At 53.7% G+C, this 24,057-nt stretch overlaps 1 protein-coding gene across 1 annotated transcript in view; it reads right to left on the bottom strand.

The window, feature by feature from the left end:
• The window catches only part of Col13a1 (collagen type XIII alpha 1 chain), a 139,975-nt gene that overhangs the window by 28,095 nt on the left and 87,823 nt on the right, over positions 1-24,057 (bottom strand). The window contains exons 14-26 of the mRNA XM_029542607.1: positions 23,531-23,596; positions 20,692-20,799; positions 19,131-19,157; positions 18,039-18,074; positions 9,938-9,982; positions 8,443-8,475; positions 7,692-7,718; positions 5,042-5,086; positions 3,942-4,028; positions 3,343-3,396; positions 1,686-1,730; positions 1,141-1,209; positions 66-89 (exon numbers count right to left, since the gene is read on the bottom strand). Of these exons, the coding sequence (XP_029398467.1) occupies positions 66-89; positions 1,141-1,209; positions 1,686-1,730; positions 3,343-3,396; positions 3,942-4,028; positions 5,042-5,086; positions 7,692-7,718; positions 8,443-8,475; positions 9,938-9,982; positions 18,039-18,074; positions 19,131-19,157; positions 20,692-20,799; positions 23,531-23,596 (666 nt within the window). The remainder of the gene's footprint in view (positions 1-65; positions 90-1,140; positions 1,210-1,685; positions 1,731-3,342; positions 3,397-3,941; positions 4,029-5,041; positions 5,087-7,691; positions 7,719-8,442; positions 8,476-9,937; positions 9,983-18,038; positions 18,075-19,130; positions 19,158-20,691; positions 20,800-23,530; positions 23,597-24,057) is intronic.

Here is a 24,057-nt window from a genome sequence, read left to right on the forward strand (position 1 = left end):
CAGAACTCTAGACTGCGTTCTCCATGCCCAGTGCCTGAGGGAAACCAGGGAGGAGGGCGCCTTACCATCAAGGCCAGCGTCCTGATCTCCTGCAAACAACAAAACAATGAAATTAGCTGGAGAGCGAGCGACAGTCTCCAGCTGCCAGGGCCCCTCAGCAGTGATGTCCCTCTGGAGGGGTGGAGGGGAGGAAGACCCTCACAGATGCACTCTGGTGGCTCTCAGCTCTGTGTCACTCCCACACCGCCCACAGGTTTGTTAGCTGGAGGGAGAACCCCTGGATGAGGTCTCTCCAAAGCCTGATGCTGTTCCAGGAAACTCCTGTCAGCCTAGACCCACTAACTGTGGGATGCAACCTCTTAGCCACAGGCGGGAAGGACACAGTACCCCTTTCTTCCTAGTCACTGAGGGGGCTCTGCCTTTCCTGTCTTCTTCCAGAATCTGAAGGAGGCAGCTGGCAAAGCACTTCCTTAAAGCACAGCAGGCAGGTGACCCCTTGGCTCTGACAAAGACTCCCACGCCCCCCACAGCTTCACACACATGGATGGTTTGAAGGAGCATCTCTCAGTCGGGTGTGCTTTTACTCTCGAGGGAACTCTGGAGCTGCCCAGCAAGTCTCACTAAGAGTGGGGTGCTGCTGGTCTGGAGGTTTAGGATGTGCTAGAAAAAATCCTTCAGAACATGGGGCGGCCTCTCCACTTACCATCACCATGATGCAGCAATGACTTGTGCCCAAGGTCGGGGCACCTATTTAAAAGATGGGGGGCTCATGGTCTTGAAACAGGGGAAACTGACAAAAAGTTGACACCTTTCGGGGAGGCAGCTCTTACCAGGTGAAGAGGGGGGTGCCCAGGAGCGGTGTGTCCCCAGAACCTTGATGAGTGGCACTTTGTGGAAACCAGGGTTCTCCCAAGGCACTTTGCTTAGCTAGAGCCCATGCATTAACCAGATGGGACAGAACATCAAGTCACATGATGCCAAATAATGGGACCGTTTGCCTGGAGGCTCCACAGAGGCTAATAGAAAGCAAGGGAAGGACTCCTCATCCGGAAGTCTAGCTAAAAACGGCACGGGCAAAGGTAAAGGCTGAGGTCCGGCGGAGCTTGCAGGTCTCCAGCCTCCAGAGTAGAGCGCACTCACCTGAAGCGCCTCGTTGATGCTGCCGTTATAATCCACCATCTCTCCCTTGCCCGGTTCACCCTTGGAACCCTAGAAAGCACAGAAGGTCTCAGTCAGAATCTGGGACAGGAGGGGCCTGAGGGCCTGGAGCCCACGGTGGCAGTACCAGCACCTGCCGGGACCCAGTAGCATAGAGCATAAGGGCTGTTTGTCAGGATGCTCAAGGCTTTGCAGAACCAACAGGACTAGCCAGGCCCAGAGATGGCGGATTCCCATCACCACGGCTGTGCAGACATCCCTCCTAAGGTCCAGCTCGCCCTTCCCTTCCCACCCCTCTGAGAGCTCAGGGTCCAGCTCGCCCTTCCCTTCCCACCCCTCTGAGAGCTCAGGGTCCAGCTCGCCCTTCCCTTCCCACCCCTCTAAGAGCTCAGGGTCCAGCTCGCCCTTCCCTTCCCACCCCTCTGAGAGCTCAGGGTCCAGCTCGCCCTTCCCTTCCCTTCCCACCCCTCTGAGAGCTCAGGGTCCAGCCCCTTCATGCTACGACTCCGGGTGAGAAAAGAACTTACCTTGGGGCCAGCGGGTCCCTGTTCGCCAGCTGCTCCTGGCTGCCCCTGTTGCATGGTAACAGTGAAATGGGTTGGTAAGGCTGGATGCAAGAATACCCAGTGTCCTCGGGGGAGCTACACCCTAAGGGCCGTGGAGGGGCTAAGGAGCTTGCTCATCTTGGCTCAAGCCACCAGAACACAAGCTTTTCCTGTTGGTTTCAGTGCAGGTTCTTCTACCTTCCAGAAACATCCCTAACACCTGCCCTCACTCTGCTTCCCCTGAGTTCGAGATCCTTGGGGCTCTACTCCTTTTATACTTAATGATGTCCCTGCTTTTCTGCTGGGTTAGTTGTCGGTGACTCCTGACTGTCCCCTTGGCCACCTTTCCCCAGTTCCACAAACCAGTCTTGCCCTTGGTAGCAGGGATCTAGCCCTTGCTTCTTCTGATTTCCGTTCGGTCCTGGCAGCAGGGCTCAATGCCCGCTGTTCAGTGATGGCCACAGGGAGCCCACTTTCAGGGATCACTCTCCGTGGGACAGAAGGGAGTACAGGGTGAAACCTAGAGGCCAGGGGTGTTGGGGGAGGGGAGCAACTAGAGAGACACTGATGTCTGAAGGTAGGCCAGGGGCTGGAGGTTGTTCCTATGGAAACAGGACCAGGTAATACGGAGTAGGTGGGATAGTGGCGTCATGCGAAGCACAAACCACACATCTCAGTTTTCTGGGAATAATGTGAGCTTTGAAGACAAAACACGCGTGATGGTCATTCCCAGGGCCACCTTGACTGTATCTGGAATGAACTACCATCCAGAAATGGAGAGCTCACCTGTGATCCAGATCTTGAGTCTGGAAGACACAAGCCCTTGATCTGGATCTTGAGGCATGGTGGCCATGAAAAGCTTAGACCCAGGCATGGTGGTACACGCCTTTAATCACAGGAGACTGGGGCAAGCAGATCTCTGAGTTCAAGGCCAGCCTGGGACTGAGCAAGTTCTAAGTAAAGAACAGCTTAGGCCCAGGCATGGTGGTACACACCTTTAATCTGGGCCATACCTTCTGCTGGAGGCCTACGTAAGGACAATGGAAGAAGGAAGCCTTCCTTCTTCGCCTGCTTGCACTTACTTGCAAGCACATCTTCAGGATTCCAGCTTCTACAGAAGACCAGCTGAAACACCTGGCCTCGAGGGACTGAGCTAGATTCCGGGACTTCCCATGCACAGCTGCCCATTGTTACTTGGACTCCAGACTGTCATTTCAATAATTTACTATGTAGAGACATTCCATAAGTCCTGTAACTCTAGAGAACCCTGACTCATACACCAAGTCCAAGATGAAGGGAAACTGAATGCTCCGTCAGCTCCACATGACCCTGCCGCTGTCCCTCCCACCTCAGGAGTCTGGTTATCATGCGCCTGTGCAGGAGGCAGGGACAGGAGGGAGGGACAGGAGGCAGGGACAGGAGGGACTTCTCTGTCTAAATCTGTGTGCAGGAAGCGACTAGACGCCAGAGTTCAGACTCCTTCCTCAGCTCAAGAGTCCCAGTTTCCAGGCAGGCTCTTCATGCCCACTGTCTCGGAACGCAGGGGTTGTAGCTAGCTAGCGTGGGGTCAGCACCGGGGTCCAGTCAGACACCCAACATCACCCTCACCCTGCAGGCTCCCGACTGAGGGGCACTCTACCTTGTCTCCTTGCTGTCCGGGGGGCCCAGCCTGGCCATCAACACCAGCTTCTCCCTGGAAGGAAGAAGAGACGAGATGAGAGAACGCAGAGCAGCTGGGCCAGCGGCTAGAGAGCCAGAAATTCATTGGCAAGACACCTACACCAGGCCCTGCTGCCCGGGCAACAGAAGGGGACACGGGCCCTGGGAATTGGGGGAAGGAGAGTCCTCAGGAATCAAGGCTAGGATGAGTGGAGAGAAGAACAAAGGTAAAGGCCAACTTGGCTCCCTTAGTGGTCCTGGAAGGTGGACCAGAGTTTATGAACACAGCCTCTAAATCTCCTTCCCATGGTGGCCAGGCATCCCCAAGTCGCCCTTGAGACCCAAGCTGTGGCAACCTCATGACCTATATGACCCCAGGCCCAGCAGGGAACGTGGGGGTGGGGGTGCTGTGGCTGTCTCTGGCAAAGCCACAGCCCCTGCTGGGTTAGGTTGGAGCTGTTTCTGTAGGATGCTGGGAAGGCAGACACCACACTTAGCCCCTTGTTCTCCTGGTGCTGTCTGCCTGTGCCTCTTTGGGGCTCCATATCTCTCTCGATGCAGATGGCAGCAAAAACTCACCTTTGGCCCAGGGGGTCCAGGGAGCCCTGGGGGGCCAGGCTCCCCCCTGCCTCCTCCAATGGCATTGCCAGCATCACCTTTTTCTCCCTGGGAATGGAAAATAGTTCTATCAGTGACTCCCCAAACTGGGCGAGCTGGTTGATTGGTTGATTGACTCCTGTCCAAGGAAGAACAGCAGGCAGGACACAGTCCTGAGACCATACTGACTTCAGAAAGGTCCTAAGAGGCTTGGGGTTTCTGGGTCAACCCTGCTGTGGGACCACCATACTATTGGTAATTGAGACAGAGGTTGGCCTCAAGCAGTGAGCACTTCTGGGTGGAAAGAGAATACACCCTGTGACAGTACGCTTTGCTGCCCCTTCAGACCTGAATGTTTGCAGCCTCTGGCCTTGGCTCTCCTGGGGGGCCTCTTTTATGTCGTTCTCCCAGACATAACTGGACCTCAAGCCTTTTAAGAAATGACTTAACTTTTAACGATAACTTTAAGGAACCTCATCAGATATAACTTAGTCAGTAAAGAGCTTACCCCACAGGCTCCAGAATGAGAGTTTGGATTCCCAGCACCCACTGCCCATCCCCTACTGGAGTAAAAAGCCAGGTGAGGTACCACAAGTTTATAATCCCAGGGCTGGGGAGGCAGAGGCAGGCGGATCCCTGAGGCTCACTCGCCAACCAGCCTAGCTTGTCAACTGATAAAGAAATACCGTCTCAAACAACAAAGGTAGACGTTCCTTGAGGAATGGCTACCAAGGTCAACCTCCAGCCTCTACTTTCATGTGTACCAGGCACAGGAGCACATACAGTAACACACACACACTTACGAATGTACAAATTAAAAAATAATTTAAATGGCTTTAAATGAGCTGACTTTCAGATCTCCGGGCAGCAGGCTTTCAGAACCTGCATGAAGAAATCCAAGCCAGGTCTTAGGTGTTGAATTCTACAGACTGGTGCATTCCTGGGTCCTTCCTGTGTGAAGCACACTTCAGTCTTGCTATACTCTGGCCACTTTCCCCTAGTCTGGGAATACGCAGGTCCAGGAGGACATCGAGGCTTGCAGGGAGCCCACCATCCACCATTGAAAATGTGTATCCACCTACCTTCTGCCCCAGGAGGCCAGGGGAGCCTGCTACACCCTTCTCACCCTGCAGGGAGGGGGGAGAACAGGGTTAAGGTCAACCTCTTCAGACCTCTGGGGGGGCAGCACCCCTACCCTCTGAGCACATGGCTCCCCTGGATGGAGAAGAAACACAGCCACAGCCCCACCGCCAAGTTCTGCTCTCCCTGGGCGGGGGTGGGGGTGGGGCTGGAAGTGGGTATGGAAAGAGCAGTATAGAAAGCCAGAGGTTGGGCACTCCCCCTTGAATCCACTCTGCTCTTCTTCATGTCTGCCCCCCTGCATTGTGTCTGTCTCTTTTGTCCACCTCGTCCTGCCTTTAGACAGCACCCATCTACCAGAACGTCCCTTTTGAGAAGTTTGTGTCATAAATTGTGTTCCAGCAAAGTTTGGTGTTGAAGTCCTAGCTTCTAGTACGTCAGAAAATGACCTTTTTCATTTTTTTTTTCCTTTTTTGGAACAGGGTCATTGAAGATTAGTTAAGATCAGATATGAAAGCGATCATGCTGGAGTAGATAGAACCCAGTGTTCCCAGGACATTATAGGGCAGGGAAGTCTGGAGACCGGCAGCAGACAGACATACAGACACAGACACACAGACCCTATGTGAAGCAGATGAGGTGAGCCGTCTGCAAGCAGAGGGAACATGATAAGAGCCAAACCACTCGAGAGGCAAAAGCCCTCAGACAGTGCCCCACTCCTCCCCCGCCTTTGGGTTTCTGGCCTCTAGGGTCTCAGAGAGGATGAAAGCTTTACTGGTGTAGTGCTCCCTGCCCCAGCTCTGTCCAATACCGAGGGACTCAGCTATTGATCCCCAAGGCACAAATCACTGAGTGCTGGAAGGGTTAGATGAACCTAAGCTTCCTTTCACAGGTAGAGCCAGCCTGCCCATGAGCCAGGAGGCAGCAGATGGGCGCTTACTGAGCTAATGGCAGAGCCAGTCTCACCAAGGTCTCCGTAGTCCTCCTACGAGAGTACAGTCCTCCCCTTGGCACCACAGTGTGTGCATGAGTCGGCACAGGTGTCGTAACAAAATACCACACCTGGGTGGCTGAGACAGCAGAGGTCTAGTCTCTTACGATGCCATTCTGCCATCTGGGTGCCTGTGCCAGGGAGAAGGGGAGGGCTCTCCTGGGTTGTAGACGGCTGCCTTCTGTCCCAGTTGTCGCTTGTCAAAGAAGAAAACTATCTCTCTTCTGCTGATGAGGTCACCAATACCATCAGATTAGGGTCTCACCCCATGTGACCTCACGTAACCTTTGTTCTCCCCTAAAAGCCCTACCCTCTAAGGCAGACCCCTTGGGGCTCTGGGATTCAGCATATGAAGTTCAGAGGGCGCAGTTCAGTCCACAGCAGTGGAAAGTGCTCCCCACCAGCAGGGAGTCTGATTCATGCGGCCACTAGAACCCTTGCCTGCACTGTGCTGAGGATGGGAATGCCATTCCTACACATAGGAAAATGATCTGGGGGTTCTGGGGCCACAGCATCCATGGCCTTTCCACCTGGAGCCATGAAGGATACCACGGTGACTCTGGGTGTCATGTCCCTGCCACTTGCCCTTGGGTACAGGCTGTCTGGTAACATGGCACAGAGACAGGGAAGGAGGCAGAGAGCCAGGCAGGGTCCGACATCCCCAATAGCGGTAGTGAAAGATGCAGGTTCTATCTACAGAGAAGCTTGGTAACAAAGGTGCAGAGGGAGGATCCTTGTCTCCTGGCCTGTCCCTGAGAGCCAAAGACTTCTGGAGGGGTGTGTGTCCCCAGGTTTGTTGATCCATATCACATGGCAGAGCCCCAGGGGCCAGTGTTGCCAGCACACTGGTAGCCCCAGCTACCCTGTCTCTTAGAGATAAGAGGAGAAAGCCACTGATAGACAGATGGGGTGGGGAGGGGAGGATGAGGTGCAGTCAGAGGCCAGAGTTCCCAGGTAACAGTTACCAGGCTCCTTTTAAACAGAAGCATTCGGGTGAATATACAGGTACTATACATACTATGTGGCATCTTAAGGATTTCCCAGTGCACACGTAGCAAATCCCTTTCCCCGTGACCTCCAAGGCTCACATCAAAGAAATCTGTGTACCGGGGATTGAACTTAAGGCCTCCTGTACACCAGGAAAGTACACTACCACCGAGCTATATCCCCAGTCCTCTTACACCGTTCCCTTGGAGAAAAAGGTCTTGCTATCTCCGACAGGCTTGACTTGATTCTCCACTAAGCAGGCAAGATACTAGAGGCCTGTGTTACCTGGCCTGGCCCCATGGAAGATTTTTCCAAGTTTGTTTGACATTTCTGACATGCTACATCCTTTTTTGTTGTAGATAAGAAGAGACACTTGTAAGTGCAGGGGACTGTGTCCTGCCTGCCCCCTCCTGTCTCCCACAGCTGCCATGCATACAGGCAAGACCAGGCACCAGGCAAGTCTTTGCAGTCTTTCCTGATGAAAGGGCTTAGCCAGCTCCCCCAACATACACGGACGCGTGCAGGCACACACGCAAGTATGCATGCATGCATGCATGCATGCACAGCTGGCCCCGGGGGAGGGGGACAGAAACAAAATGGTGATCCCTGTCAGCCTCACCCCGAGCCAATCTCATTTCTCTATGGCCCCCACAGGGTTCCCTTCCCACCAGTACCTTGGCTCCTGGTGTCCCTGGCTCACCCTGTATGGGAGAGAAGGACAGCAGTGAAGAAGAGGAGAGACCAAGCAGGACCAAGGTCCCTCTGCTTTTCAGGAGGGGCACTTCCTCTGCTTAGGGGACCCCAGGACAGAGCCCCCGGAGTGTCTCATTCCCCCCTAGACCAATGATTTCCAATGCCGTGACCCTTCAATACAGTTCTGCATGTTGGGCTGACTCCCTAGCTGTAAAATGAGTTTTGTTGCTACTTTGTAACTTCAGTTTTGCTAGTGTGATGAATCCTAAGGTAAATATCTGAGTTTTCTGAGGATCTCAGGCAACCCCTGTGAAAGGGTTGTTTGACCCTCCCCCCTAAGGGGGGGTCACAACTCACAGGTTGCAAAACACTGCCCTCGAAGGATGGGAAGGCTCGGAGCATTTCAGGGGTGGCGCTCCCCATGGGCAGAGCTGTTGTTGCAGAGATCAACATTGAACATCTGTCTAGGCAGGACACACCCTCTGTCTTGGTTGGGGGTTCAGGGGAAAGATGCTGGCTCTCAGAGTCTCTGGAAGCCCATGGCAGCTCATTCTGGAGTTTGGGACAGAGCTGGCTTCTCTCAGTGTCAGACCCTGAGTGGAGTCTGGAGACCTGGTGGAAACATCTGACCTCTCCTGGATCCAGCTATGATGCTGCTGAGCCCGAGTCCCTGCTCTGTGGTCTCCTGACACCTCTTGTCCTGCCCCTGACACAGTGACAGGGTTTACCTACCTTCATCCCAGCCACAGCAATCCCAGGAACCCCCTGGTAGAGAGAAAAAAAAAAAAAGGCATGAAGGTCTCTGATGTCAGAGCCAGCCCAGCTCTGCCTGGCCTTAAGGTCCATTCACTTCTGCAGACTGATAGCTGGCACCTCCCCAGAGTGTGGGAGAACGTGACATGCTGAGTGGCACTATTAGGAGGTGTGGCCTTATTGGAGGAGGTGTGGCCTTGTTAGAGGAAGTGTGTCACTGTGGAGGCGGGGCTTTGAGGTTTCATTCATATACACACATGCAGGCATGTGCGTGTGCACAAGTCTAGCCAGTGTGATCAAGACCCTCTTCCTGGCTGCCTGTAGAAGACAGCCTCCTCCTGGCTGGATTCAGATCAAGATGTACAACTTTTAGCTCCTCCTGTCTACCTGCATGCCACCATGCTTCCCACCATGATGATAATGGACTGAACCTCTCAGGCAGTCCCAATTAAATGTTAAGAGCTGCCTTGGTCATGATGTCTCTCCACAGCAATAAAACTCTAAGACAGTCCCTGAGGTCAAAGGATGGGGACTAGCAGGCAACACTGTAGGAAGGGGTTGGGTTTCACCAAAGCATAGTGCACCTCTGCGTATAGGAGGGGTTACACCCACTATGGCTATCTAGACCTGCCTTCGTGAACCCACCCCTTCTTTTTTTGTCTGTGGTGTATGTGTGTATGCACGTGTGTTGGTAGTTATATACCCATGTATACACATGCAGAGGCCATCGGTCAAGGTCAGGTTCATCCTCCATTGCTTTCTACCTTAGTTTTTGACTCGGGGTCATTCACTGATTCCCAGGACTCACTGATTGTCCAGACTGGCTCCACAGCAAGCCCACAGGAGCCTCCTGTTTTTTCTTCCCAGTGCTGGGATTTATGCACGCATCATCTCATTTGTGTGGATACTGGGGATTCGAACTCAGGTCCTCACGCTTGTACTATTGCACAATAAGCTCTTTGCTGAGCCACCTCCTCCCTTTTTTTTTTTAAAGATGGGATCTCATAACACAGGCTGGCCTTGAACTGGATATCTATTCCAGGATGGCCTTGAATTCCTGATCCTTCTACCTCCACTTCCCAAGTGCTGGGATTACATGTGTGCACCCCTATATCTGGTGTATGAAATTCATTTCCACCCTTGTACTTCAAGGTAAAAATGTTGAAAGCATCACTTAGAAAAGCCCTAGTGGGGATCTTAGGGTTCTTGCATTTTCTCTGGGTTTGATGATCACACTATAGCTGATAGCCGAGAAGGATTTTTATGATCCAGAAAGATCCAGAAAGGCTAGGATGCAATCATTGGGAACCACATCTCACTACCCCACCCTCTCATGTCAGGAAGGACGGACAGATATGGGAAGGGGGGTGGCTGAAGGAGGAAGTGTGAGCCCCATGTTTCTGTTTGGGATCCAGGAAGGAACAAAGACTCTCAGGGTTTGGGAGGGGACCAAGCACGGGGGAGGCACGGGTACCTTGGCTCCGTGCTTGCCTGGCATTCCTGGCATGCCCCGCTCTCCCTGGAAAATGAAGTGAGAGAAACCATGAGAAAAGGACCAGACTCAGTTACAGCCTGAGCTTGAGCATCAACCCCTATGAGTTCTGAGGACCCCGCCATGGAAGCAGTGACGTGGGCCGCTCCCCTCAGTCCCGTGACACCATCTCGCAGGAAGTCCTAGGTCATAGGTGTAGAGCAGAAAGGAACAGAGACAAAGAGAGAGGGGGTGGGGTTAAAATAACAAGTACACACACACACACACATACACACGCATACACACATGCACGGACATGCACGTCCCAGTGGAGTTAGAACCTAGTCAAGGAGATGGCTTTGTACTATATAGACAGCTAAGGATGGCCTTGAACTAATCCTCCTGCCTCCACTGTGCTGGGTCTTGGTTGTGGCAAGCAGCCACGTGGCTACCTACCTATTACTCCAGACCTCTCTCTCCTCTCACCTGTTACCCACAGCGGGTCTGCAAGCAGGACACCTAGTGGCTTGGGCCAGACATGAGCTGTTTCTCTGTGCTTTTATCCAGGGGCCTCTTTATTCCCAGGCTCCCTGGCCAGACATTGCAGCACACTGGCTTTTTCTGGGATTTGTGGACAGGGCCCTGCCTCTCCACTCTGTCCCTCTTAACTTGCAATGTCTTCCTCTCCCACACGATCCTAGATCTACAGGAGGAAGGGGGCACCGGGAAGGTAGTCATGCCATCGTCATAGGAGACGAAAAGGGACAAAGAGAAAGTGAGTCGAGGCTAGACTCCGATTGCCTCGCCTCATGCACCGGACCCCACATGGCACCCCAGTATAGAGATGCAGCAGTGTCCTGCCAGCCTCGGCTGTGCTGAAGGTGATGCTGCGGACGGACTCACCGACTCCCTCCTGACCTGTATGCTCTTTCTGCCCAGACTCTTCCCTGCTATCTCAGAGGGCCACTCTGCCCTCCCTTCTCCAGACAAAGGCTGGAGCGACTCCCCCCACTTCCTCCATGCTCGGCCCTCCCCACTGGAGTCTCCATGTCTCGTCTCCCAGCACACTGGTGAGATAATGAGGCTCCCAACCTCACAGTCTCCTCTGTCCATAGATAAAAGACTCAGGGATGCTGGGCTCTGAAGTCTGCCTCCGTCCTAGGTCCTGGGTGCAGATAAACCACTGTGTTCTTAAAACATGCCAGCTACTTCCATGGCCTCACGGCTCTCTGCTGTACTTCCTCAGTGCAAAGCCATATTTATATCTCCATGAACCACTTTACTGTCCCCATGTCCTGGTGCTGGGTCTGCCACCCAGCAGGGACCACTTTATATCCCGAACCCCTAGTGATGGAACCCGGGGCTTCACGCACGCTAGGCGATTGTTTTACTCTTGAGCTGGACTTTTAATTCTGAGACAGGCGGCTCACCAAGCTGTGCAGGCTCACCTTGAGCTCCCTCTGTAGCCCAGGCAGGATCGTGATCCTCCTGCCCCAGCCACTTTGCACCCGGCACCTGTACACACGCTCACAGCTGTCGCTAACAGACACTGCACGCTCACCCTCCTAGAGCCAAGTGCCTGAGTTCAACAGAAGGCCCCCCGTCGTTATGTCCAGACAGCAAGTAAACCCTCTTCCACCCTGACCCGTTCAGGGTACCTGAGGGGTCGAGCCAGCACAGGCAGGTCTGCCCTGTGGCCAGCAGAGGGTGCAGGAGGACCTACTCTGAACTTCACCATCTCGGCCACAGTGGTCTTAAAGTCCCCTCAGGGTCCTAGGTGGCACACATCTCTAAAGGAGCAGGTCCCCTGATAACAGCCCCCTGGACTCCACCACGCTGACCCGGCTAGAAGTCCCCAGACAGGGTCCCCTGGTGTGTGCGGGGATGCTGGAAGGAAGTTGCCTTGGGAGGTCCTGGCTGCTCAGAGGCTTCGGTTTGTCTCTCATCCCTCATGGGTTTTGTTGGTGGTGGGTCCCTTAGCTTTCTGCCAAGGTCTCTGAACTCCCTGCTCCCCCCCCCCCCGCGGAGCTGGGCTAGGTGTGGGCGTGACTGTTTTCTACTGAGTCCGTGCTGCAGAGTGAGCTCAGCCTAGATCTATTCTGTACCCCCTGGTCCTACCCCCAGCCCCACCCCCAGCCCTGCCCTGGCTGCCTGCATGGCTCTTGGGAGGCAGACCAGCCAGAACTGGAGTGGAGATGCTCGGTCCACAGTTCCAGAAAAAGGACTCTCTGTGGGGTGACCGATCTCCCCTATTCCTGCCCCCATCCCCCTCAGTTGATCTTGGCCTCTGGGCCTCAGGGCTTGCCGCCCTCCTGCCCTTTTGCTGGGCAGGAAGCAGGGGCGCCTGGCTGACCCCACACCAGGGCTCTCTCCACTCTCATTAGCCTCACTATTCAGCTCCAGCTTAGGGGCTTGCCCTGCCTTGACCTCTGGATAGACCAGAGAGCACTGCTTCCTGGATGGAGGTAGGGCACCCTTCAGGACCCAAGACACTCTCTCAGAAGGTGGAACGGGCTGGTTGTGGCCATGGATGAAGGAAGGCAATACACGGAGACTGTGGTGTGCCTCTGTGAGACCTAGGGCCTCCCCTTGTATTGCCCTCTCTAGGTTTTCAGTTCCAAAGGCGCAGGTGGCCCCGTGCTCCGCTTGGCCCGCTGGCTGGGTACCACACTTTGATTTCTGGCTTGGATCTCTCGGCTATCCAAGCGTACCAGAATGGCTCTGACTCCTGTCTGCCTCCACCTTCCCAGTGAGGATGCTAGAGGCTCAGGTGGGGGAAAGGGCTCTTCACAGCTCCTCTGGACCACCTTGTGGCTGGGCAAGTGGGTACTCCAAGTGTCCCAAAGGGTCATCGCCCCTCTGTCCAGCATATGAGAGCACAAGATGTGACTCCCAGGCAGTCAGACACCCTGGGGAAGATGCTGGCACTTTAACACAGGTGACAAGAAACAATGAACAGAAGCCTCTGGTGGTGGGGAGGTGGGGTGGGGGATGGGAACACTACTGTCACTGTGGCTCAGGAGACAAATGGGTGGAAGGGGCTGTACTAAATGACCTTGAAGGCCTGTCCCAGCTCCTAGAGCCCCTTCTTGTGTCCCTACTCCCAGTATCCACAGGTCCCGTGTCCTTTGACGTTTCTTAGTGTGAGGACTCATCCTTTCTAGAGTTGGCAGGATGGCACAAGCTTGGCCGGTGGGTGTGGCTTCCTAATTGGTGATTTACTGTTTGTTGAACAAGCTGCACAGGGACTTGGCAAGAGGTCTGTCTGGAAGGAGTAGGGGTGGGGCTTCGATGTCAGTCCCACAGCCAAGTAAAGGGCCCGGCAGGCTGGCAGGCCTGCAGGCCTTGGAGATGAATGGGTTCCCTAACTTGAGGCCAGTGCTCTATGACAAGGGGTCAGTGAAACACCATCTTTGTTCTCTGCAGGTGGCGAGGGATTGCCTGGCTGAGTGGCTGAGAGTGCTGGGGAGTTCTACAGTGGGTTGGGGAAGCTAGAGGGACAAGGAGAGTAGACACAACATTTTGTCCCAGGCAAGAGCTCTTGGTCTGTCCTTCCTGGAAAAAGGTGACTGAGTTCCTGCTGCCCTGCCCAGAAGCAAGGACCGGAACCCTGGAAATCCCAGGTCCTCCGGTAATTAGGGCCTGCAGGAAGTGATCCAGGGAATTCCTGGGTCCGGTGCCCCACTGAAGGCTTGGGGCTTTGGAAGGGCGGCTGGCTTGTAATCGAAATTTGAGATCTGTTGATATGTACTCAAGTCTCAAGAGAGAAGTCAGTTCTCATTAGTCTGTGGTCTCTGGAGGGCAGAGCAGGTCACGGGGTGGGGGCTGGGGTTGGGCCAGTCCCCTCGAGGCCACATATCTGGGGTTCTTGTCTCCCTGGTCTTATCTGCATCCTTTTCAGGAGTCTGAATGTCCTCACTGGGACTTCCCAACAGTGATAGAAAATCCTGTGTGCCTTCTGCTGCTTGGAAATGCCACAGGGAACTTGGGTCACTTGGACCCTCTGTGAGCCAGGGGCCACAGGGATCTGTCAGGAGTAGCTGAGGTCCCAGATAGGCTGTTTAAGAAGCAAGCACCTGCTCAACTATTGAGGGCCACTCCACTGGAATGTACGCTCTCGATTCCTCTAAGCAATGTACCGGTGCACCTACATTCTCTGACCTGTAAGGTCTGAACCCAGCCGTGATCTTTGTTTCCACAAAGAGAACAACTTAACATCAACCTCATTTACTTCCAGGGAAGAAGAAAGAGGAAGCCTTTCAGAACACGAAATTCCCTTGGAGACACTAACACACAGGTAGCAAAGTCATTCAGACTATGGCTTTGGAGTCAGACAGAGCGGGTGTACCCGCCTCCCAACTCTGGGCTGGGGAAAACAAACTTGAGATCCACACTTTGCTAGAGATAAAAAAAAAAAAGTCTTTCCTGGGGGGACTTGAACAGGAGGACAATACAATTGCACCACACAACCTGGGTGTGGGGGTGCGCTGCTAAAATCCCAGCACTTGGGAAGTCAGAGGAGCAGATGTTCAAAGCCATCCTCAACGACCAAATGGGTTGAAAGTAAGCCTGGGCTCAAAAAGGGGGCGGGGCCTAAGGGGATGCCTATGGAGTTGTCTGGTACCCTGTTCCAGCATGTAGGAGGTTCATGGACTATGAGTTGTATACATGGCAGAAACTGGATCCTGGTTTGAGAGTACTTTTTCTGAGAGGCGGGCCTTCCAGCATGTGGGCAAAGCTGTCAATCAAGGCAAGACCTTTCCGTGAACATGTCTTGCCAGTCGCCTAGCTACCTGCACCTGCCCTTCAAGGGAGATGGAGGGGGGGGGGTCATTAAAGGAAACTGAACATTCAAAACAAAACAAGGATCCTCCCTCCCACCAGGCTTGTGACCCACAGTGATCTGAAGGAGACCCAAAGTTGTGATGTGTGGTGTTTGAGACCATGTTTTGCATTGTGCAGTGTAGTTAAGGTAGATAGATGCTCGCCATAAATCTGGGTCAAGCAGGTACCACACAGGTATATAAATACATGCAAAGTCTAGGCAGGAGTGTCTCCTCCTCAGACTTCATAGGCTGAGAAATTAAACTCCACCTCGTGTGCCATGCCTGGGGGACAGAGCAAGAGGAGCTCATGTGGCAGGTCCACCTGCCACACTAAGGATGCCTCCCCCTTCAGCCTTTTACTGTGACCACGATAGGGTAGCTACATAGCTGTCTCAGCTCAGTGTGACCCTCACTAGTCGTCATCCCCCGGCGGGGGGGAGGCAAGGGGGAAACATGCACCCATGTCCATTCCTCCTCCAAATTAATACAGGCTGGCGAGACCTCCCTCACCATCTGTGCAACTTTAAGCGAAGTGCTAATACCTGGGTGATAACGGTCTCTGCCCCGGCTGTGGTAAGGATGGAGTGAGACGGGTGCCATTGCACTCTGGCTAAACTAAGACATGAAGCATGGCTGTGCTCGCTTGACTTTGGGTATATGAATGACAAGCGTCTGACGTCAGGACTGTAAAGGAAGCACGTGTCTGTCTCCTTTTGGGGGACCCCTCTGCTAGTGGGCTAGGGTGCACTGAGGGGTCGGTGATAGGACGAGGGCACCAGAAGAGGGGGAGGGGTATACTGAAGCTACCAGGGAGGGTGCTGGGAGGGGTGAAGGCCCTGAGAGGTAGAAGGGGCGGCTATGGTCTTGGCTATTAGAAACTATGAGAAGAGACTTCTGGAGAGGAGCAGAGAGGTGTGGCCTAGCAAAGAGGCGTGGCCTAGCAAAGAGAGGTGGGATCAGGGGCTGAGCAGGCTGCCCTTGGATCCTACAGTTGAGGAGGCTCTGACTGTCCTAGATGTAGGATAAAAAGATGGGGCCCCAAGGTACCAACGCATTACACCTCACAAAGCTCTAAAGGGCCTCCAGGGGATGCATGTGGTCATTCTGTGCCCAGGAAGCCATGGCTTCCTGAGCAAGAAGGGATTGCAACCTCAACTCATGTAGAGCAGTCTCTCTCTCTGTCTCTGTCTCTCTGTCTGTCTCTCTGTCTGTCTCTGTCTCTCCTGGTCTTAGGAAGTCCCTGATGGAGTTAGAACTGCTCTTTCAGGAGGGCCACCATGGTGAGCACCACAGTTCTCCTCTCCTGTCAGGCAGAGAGGTCCCTGCCTGAGCCCGACCGCCGCCGCCTCCTCCTCCCCAGGAGCCGCCTCTTCCTCAGTGGGCCTGAGCTGATTCTCTGTAAATGCAGGGATGCCTGGACTGGATGAACCTGACTATCACCTGCTCACACGGAGGACGACAGGGTGATGATGCGCACGGGGCCAGTATCAGGACACCCTCGTCCACAGCTGGGCCCTCTCCATCCACAGGCCAACAGTTCCCTGGACTCTTTTTGAGGTACTGGACTTCTGGTTTGCAGCAGAGGCCGATGCCACCCGTCACAACACAGTCCCAGCCAAGGGCACCTCCGTGACCCCGGGGACTCTTCTGCCAGGGCCCCCGCCCCTTCACAGCATGAAAGCCAATCTCACTACTAATGGGAAAACCAACCCGTGCTGCATCAGGAGGCAATAAATTTTGTGAGTCCGGGTGAGAGAATGGAAGCAACCGCGGGGGCTATAATTTCCACTTCCTGACACAGCGCGAGCCTCTCTTTCTCAGTTTATGCAGAACTAATTAAAGATCTCTGTGTCTCACCGTTTCCCCCACCAGGCACCCATAAAACACCACAGCAATGGCAGCCACCAGAACCCAGAGAGAGAGGTGTGCACTCCCGGCTGAGTGAGTCTCTTTCCAAGACCCCCGCCCCGCCCCGCCCCCACCCCCGCCCATACCTTTCCTTCCTGCTGAATTTCGCATTCGGGAGGGTTCTAAAAGGTATTGGAGCTTTAGAGCCAGTGGCTAGGATCCTTAGAACACTGGTACCATGAGAAGGACCCAGACCTGACTTGAATTCTTGTTCTGACGACTTCTAGCTGAGACCTGGGTGAGCCTCAGTTTCTCCATTTGCTCAGTGGAAGCAAATTTCAGCAGCCCCAGAGGTTATAATGCTATTTCCTCCCAGATTTGCTGAAGGACCACAGAGACTGACCAAAAATGTCCACAAAGCTTTTCTACCCCTTCAATCAGGCAGCCAGGTCTCTTCCCATGCAGGTAACTTGGCTGTGTGACCCATGTGAGCAGAAGGTTCTTAGGAATTGCTGTATGTGAGGACACTGGCTTTTTATATCAAATCACTTGTACTTGAACCTGCCTACCTCAAAGGCTGTCCTGGGCCTACCTGGCTGTGGGGAAGGCCATCATCCAGCCTCCTGGATACTGACAGGCACCTGGAGAGTGGAACCCACCAGCCAGCACTACCCACAGGACTGAATAGGCTATCTCTGGTCTCCTAGCTGTCATATGATTAGCCCCTACTCCTGTAAACCCAGGTGGAACTGCAGAACCCTAGGCTACCAATCCACAGGAACCTAAGAAATAATCTTGATTTTTTAAGCCAGCTAATTAGAGATACTTTGTTACACAGCACTAGCTAGCTGATACACATGCCCAGTCACATGGTTGAGCTCTTGGCTGTTTTCTCCCAGGAAGCTCCTTCAACTCTTCCCACTTGGGGTCTATCTTTCTACCCTGCTTTCAGCATGCTTTGCAGTGGTAGCACTTAACAGTTTTTGTTTTGTTTTGTTTTGGTTTGTTTTTTTGCCAGTAAGGCGGTCTGTACAGGAATGCTTGTCTGTCTGGCCGGAGAACTGTCTTAAGAGCAGGGAGGGCTGTCTCTGTCCCCCTCCAGGTTCAGCATGGAGTTTGTGGTAGAGGGAACCCAGTACTCTGGCTCGACCAGTCCAGATACCAGACCCAGCCACCCAGATCAACAAGAGAGAACTTTTTTACTTGAGGTTGGGTTGGGCCACCAACCTGCCAACGCCCTGTCCCATCAATTCCCATTTGTTCCAGAGTGTTCGGACAGCCTTATAAACAAACACGGAGAGTCACAGGGCTGGCACATGGGTGAACATATACCGTTCTCCACTCAGCCCTGACCTGTGTGCACCCCTGTAATGAGGCCCCTCTTGGGTTCCCCAAGGAAAAGGTAGTCTTCCCCTCCCCCTCCTGCTTACCTTACGGCCATGATAGCCCTGGATCCCTGGGTCTCCCTGGGGGTAAAAAAGAAAAGAGAAAAAGAAAAGCCAAATGGCTTTCCATGCCAGACCAGCTGGTGCTCTTTGCTATGCAATACCACCTTCTGCCTCCATGACACTCCTGTTCTCTGGAGGTCCCCTAGACCCAGCTATTTCTGCAACAACAGCCCCAGCCCCGCACCCTCCCCCCCCCCCCCCCCCCCCCCCCCCCCCCCCCCCCAACCCCCAGCCCCCCCCCCCCCCCCCCCCCCGTGCCACCCAAGGTCCCCAGATACTGTTCTGATGGCTGAAGGGTGTGGGGAGGGGTCAGCTTGTTAGAGACCCAGAATATCCAGTTTGGGTTTTAGCAAACATTCCTCTCTGCAGCCCCTCCCCAGCTCTGCCTCCGCATCTATAAAGTGGCGGCCACCACCAGTGCTTTAGGTCCTTTGGTCCCCAGGGTTTCTGACTTCAAAGCGAGGGTGTCTTTGTCATCATGGGCTTCCAGGCAAAATTTCACAAGAGATCAGATCACTTTGGAGTTTTTTTCTGTATTTGACAGCTTTGGAACACTGTGACCCTGTCACGGCCTCTGTCTGCCTTGTGTTTCCAGATAGAACACAAACTCTCAGGCAGGCAAGATTGTGCTTTCTTCTTTTCTTTTTCTTTCTTAGATTTTTTTCCCCCTAAAGACAGGGTCTCGCGTAGCCCAGGCTGGCCCTCTGGCTTGTTATATAGCTACAAGTAACCTTGAACTTCTGCCCCTCTTGCCTCCACTTTCTGGGGATAGGGTATACACCGTCATACTTTATAAAACGCTGGGGATTCAAACCCAGGGCCTCATACAGCTTAGGCAAACACTGAACCACTACATCTCAGTGTGGCTGTACTTCCCATGCCAACCATAGTGCTTGCTCAGCTAGCCTGCACACCTAATGTAACCAAGAAAGAGGTTCCATTAGGACCAAAACAGTTCATCAGAGGAGATGGTGTTTGAAAAAAAAATGGACCACTTTTAATCCATCACTCTGCTTCAGTCCCTCTGAGCTCCCTGCTCAGCTGACTTCAATCGCCACTCAGGCAAGCATTTACCTTTGGTCCAGGAGGCCCGGGTAAACCCTGTGGAAGCAAGTGGGCGGGGGAGGTTAGCCATGTTCACAGTGGAGGCTGGAGCAGAGAACCCCCCACCCAGCCAGATAGTTCCGGGATGCCCTGGAGAGTCACTGAAATGTTGGGAGGGCACATGGGGACAACAGGCTAACGTCCCTGATTGGAGCCATGTGGGTACTGTGGGCAACTCGGCTGTGCTCACCCACTGGAAAGTAGGTCAGCGGCCTAGGGCTAAATTGGCAATGTGGCTTTTACCCGTGTACCTCCTAATTGAGGACCCTTGCTGGAAAGCCGACCTTGCCCAGCAAGGCTCCGAACCCCTGAAGAAGAGCTCGGCAGGCCCCTCTCCATGGTGGTAACCACAGCAGCTGGCCATGGAAAGCTGGTGTGGGCACAGGGGCCTGTGGGCACCAAGGGAGAGGCCAGGGGTAGTTGGATACTGTGGTCTTGGGCGGAGGTCTATGGGCTGGAGCAAACCTTGAAGCTTAGGTCTAGTCTGTTTTATCTGGTGTAAAAGACACTCTGGGTCCATTCTTTTATAGACAGACTAAGAAGAAACAAACGAACAAACGAACGAAAGCCCGGCTAACTGCCAGGCAGGGAGTGAGAGCCCAGTACTGGGTCGGAGGGCAGTGGTTGGCACTTTGAAAGCTTGGTTTTGCTTGGTTTTCTAAACTGCTTTCCTTTCAGTTTTTCTACTTTCCCATCTACCAACTGATGGAGGCAAAGCTAGTCTTCCCCCTGGAGTCTTGGGAGGGAAATTTCCGTAAATAAGCCCTTCGGGGACTCAGTGTAGCCAGTTCTGAGCAACGCAGATTGTCACTACAGTACCGCCCACCCTGGCTGAACCAGACATTACGGTGGCCAGAGGTGGTGTCCAGCTCACAGGGACCCTTCGCGATGGCTAAAGGTCACAGCAGCTGAGGGACCTGGACGTGAACTTGAGTGATTATCCGAGACGTTATGTGCACAACTATTTCTGTGCTGCTGTGGCTGTGGAGGCCAGAGTTTGCCAAATGAATGAGTTGAGGGTTGCTCTGTCACTGGAAGAGAGTGTCTATGGCACCCGTCCCCAGCAGCGGCTGCTAATCCTCAGGTCCCAGGATGCAGGACCTCACTGACAGGGCAGCTTGCCTCCAAGGTGGCCCAGTAGCATGGATCCTGCATTTACCTTGATAGACACAGTCATCAGAAGCCATGCCCCCTTGAACCTTTCCAGAATCCATTGCCTGGTTTCAAACCAGGGACAGGGACAGCTGCCCAAGTCCCTTGAGACTTCTCCCAAGCACTCTGCAGTGACTTAAGGGCATAGCTTATTAGTCTGCCCCCTGGAGGCCATGACTGGCACAGCCCTGTAGGTTTGCTGGTAGAGTTGGGATGGCCAACAGGTGGGTAGAGTCTCAGGCATGGATAGCTTTTCTTGTTCAGTGTTCCAACCCTTGACAAAATGTTTTTGTCACTGGGATGCTATTCAAGGTTTAGAGAGCTCTGTCTGGAGACTTCTAGGGAGCAAATCTTGAAGAAGAGAGGGAGGGATACTTACAGGTGGTCCTATAGGCCCTGGCAGTCCTGGGTGTCCCAGAGGGCCACTTGGTCCCGGGGGGCCCGGTGGCCCTGGAGGGCCTTGGATGCCAGCTTGGCTTTGTTCCCCCTGAAGTTGGAGAAAATACGCATTAGAGAGAAGATCTGGGAGCAGTAGTCACACTGCCCCCCTGTGCCATGCATCTGCTGAGGCCTCTGTGGAACCTGCTCGGAAAGGCGGTGGGCGGTGATCAGATGACAATGCTGTGGTGACAGTGACAGTGACGGTGAATGCATGCAGGGGCTAATGGCAGCAGGAAGAGGACCAAGGCATCGAGTGGCTGAGCTGTGAGGGCTTCTAGGGGACATGGTCGCCAGGGCAGGGGGCCTGGCAGCAGTGGCAGAGATGGACAGTGAGTGAGAGACAAGCCACGCCCCTAGCTTGGCCCAGTGCCAGAGCTCAGCCCAGGTGGTCTGCACCCTGCCTCTCCCTCTCTCTTAATGTAGCAAGTCCATCATCCCCATCCCTGCCCCAGCCCCAGGCCTCCCAACCACAGACAGGATGGAAGCACAGGGTCCCTGTTTCCTGTCTCAGCTTTTGCTGGTTTTGATTATCAGTTCCAGGGGATCAAATGAGACCCTAGGTCAAAGGCCACTGAGTTTCATCTGTCTCACTGCTCACTGGAACAGGGCTCATCAGCCAGCTCCCTGCACTTTGGAAGTGGTCTCCAGCACCATCTGCTAAGCACGTCAGCTCTTACACAAGCTTCCCCTTCCTGCTAACCCGAGACCATCTTGCATAACGTGTACAATCAATACAGAGTTAATGGGTAAAGGCATCTCATGTCCCATGATGGTTGGCGGTATAAAACCCTTACTCCTCAGAGAGTCTGTAGCAGGCATGAGGTCAACCCCTGCTGGTTCTGCTTTGGAAACCAGGCTCTGCAGTACAGAAAATCCTGGCATGGCCATCTCTGTGTCTTAGACTCAGAGACGGCAACAGGTGGTGGCCAGATCTACCTCTGGACCCTCTAGGGCAGTGGTTCTCAACCTGTGGGTCACGATCCCTTTGGGATCAGATGGCCTTTTGATAGGAGTCGCCTAAGACTGTCTGCATAGCAGCTATTTACATTGCAATTCATCATAGTAGCAAAATTACAGTTAATGAAGTAGCAACGAAAATAATTTTATGGTTGGGGGCTCACCATCACATGAGGAACCTTATTAGTAGGTAATCGGAGTATTAGGAACATTGAGAACCACTGCTTTAGGGTCTTCCTCTACCAACTGGAAATGAAAACTATGGCCCACAGGGAGCTGGTATACAGCTTGTGCAATTAATCATGCATGGTTCTTGGGTGTATATATGGGCACACGTGTGTGTTTGTACATATGTATGTGCACATGTGTGTGTATGTATGCACGTGTGTGTGTGTGTGTGTGTGTGTGTGTGTGTGTGTGTGTGAGAGAGAGAGAGAGAGAGACATCAGTGTTGGGTGTACTTCCTCAGGGGCTATTGTCATTTCTTTTGAGACAGGGTCTCTCTCTGGGACCTGGAGATTACCAGTTAGGCCAAAGTGGCTTGGCCAGAATGCCCCAGGGATTCTGTCTAGGGATCCAAACATAGTTCTTCCTGCTTGCCCGACAAGCAATTTATCAACTGAGCCACCCCTTACAACCCATCAGGCAGTTCTCACAGCAAGGTCTCACCAATAAATGTCCAACAAACCGTGGCTGGTGCAAGTTGGGCTAGACAGTAGCTGTATGGAGAGGGCATGTTTAGAAGCAGCAGCACCCCAGCTTCCCTAAATGCAGAGCCTGTCTGCAGCAGGATGAGTGGCAGTCAGCGGGCCTGGCCAGCTAGCAGCCTCCTGAGCAGCCCTCGGAGCCCTTAGAGGCTCTCAAGGATTTGGTGGGTAATGCGATCCGTAGCCCACAGGAATGGGCTGAATGCTGAATAGGCTGCACGTGTACCATGTGACTCTATTTTTAGCTGCTCGTTGGTGTGAGTTTTCGGTCTTATTCAGTCAGGTACGTGAGTATCCATGCTCCTGAGCTATGGGACTCCCCAGGCAAGTAGCTCAAGACCCTGCCACTCCCAGCTCCCTGGGCCCTGGGGACACCTGGGCCATAGAAGGCAGATGACAAGTAAGACAGGCCTCATGTGACTTCAGACGGTAGGGACAAAGCTGCGTTGTCCCTGGAGTCCTGTTCCTGGCCAACCCTCCTTGGAGGCAGCAAGGCAGGAAGATAGGAAAGTAGGCGTTAGCCTGTTGGTTGTGGGTCAAGCTGCTGTACCAACACCCTCCTTCCTCACACCCAGCTTCTGCGTGGTCAGTTAGCAGGCTATGTGTCTAGGGTCGCACAGGGAGTGTGAACACAGACACCAGAGTCCTGGCTGTCAAGTCCATGGCTCTAGCTACACAGGTAACTTTGGGGGAATCGTTCTCTGAGCCTCGATTTTATCACAGTCACTGTGCCTGTCCTTATTTTACAGAGCTGAGGCACAGTGGGAACAGACAGAGAACCTGGGTGTAAATCCTTACTCTTCTGCTTATGGGCTCTGACCTCAGGCAACATACTGAACCCTCTGAATCTTTATTTCTACATCTGTGCAAGAAAGACAGATGGTGGCGCTTGACTCACGACCCACTGAAAGACTTCAAGGTAGCCTGCAAAATGGATGTCAGAATGCCTGTAGTTGCATCATGTCGTGATGAGGCCTGTGTGTTGTGTGTATTCCCACATTTACTAACTTACTGTAACGGTCAGAAGCAGGTTCTGGCATAATGGATAACCCAGCTGGCCTTCCAGGACCCCAGATCGTGCCAAGCCCCTGGGGAAACCCCATTGGTATCTACCTGAAAGGTCCGCCTTTTAATGACTGGGGGTGGAGCCAGCCGCACTGAATTGAGGAGAGGCAACAGCTGAGGAAAGATAGAAGATGGAAGGCCAGAGGGCAAAGGCCAGAGGTCGCAGGTATTCAGAACGATGCAGGAAGTCACCAAGAAGGCCAAGTGGAGAGAAGAGAAGAGGAGCGGTCAGTGTAAACGTGGCAGTAGGACAGATTGGGGGAAGGGCACCCCGGAGGCTCAGCTAAAGGGGCAATGCGCCACAATGCCGATCTCGCCTCTGGCTCTCTTAGGAGCATCTTTCCTCAGCTCTGGATACTGGCTAGCAGCCCCTATGAGTTCCAGAAGTGGGGCTCTCCCTGGCCAAGCCCACCGCTGAAGCCATGCCAGGCTGCTCAGGCCGTGTGATATACACCACCCAACACTGCACTGCCCCACCCGGGCCTGCTGGGTGGACAGCGGCTACTGGGCTGAGCCACAGGATGAGCTAAATTGGTGCGTGGAGCCAGGCTGGCGTGTGGTCCCCTGTGGGTTCC

The sequence above is a fragment of the Mus pahari genome, chromosome 9 (genome assembly GCF_900095145.1).
Source record: "Mus pahari chromosome 9, PAHARI_EIJ_v1.1, whole genome shotgun sequence".
NCBI classification, from domain to species: Eukaryota; Metazoa; Chordata; class Mammalia; order Rodentia; family Muridae; genus Mus; species Mus pahari.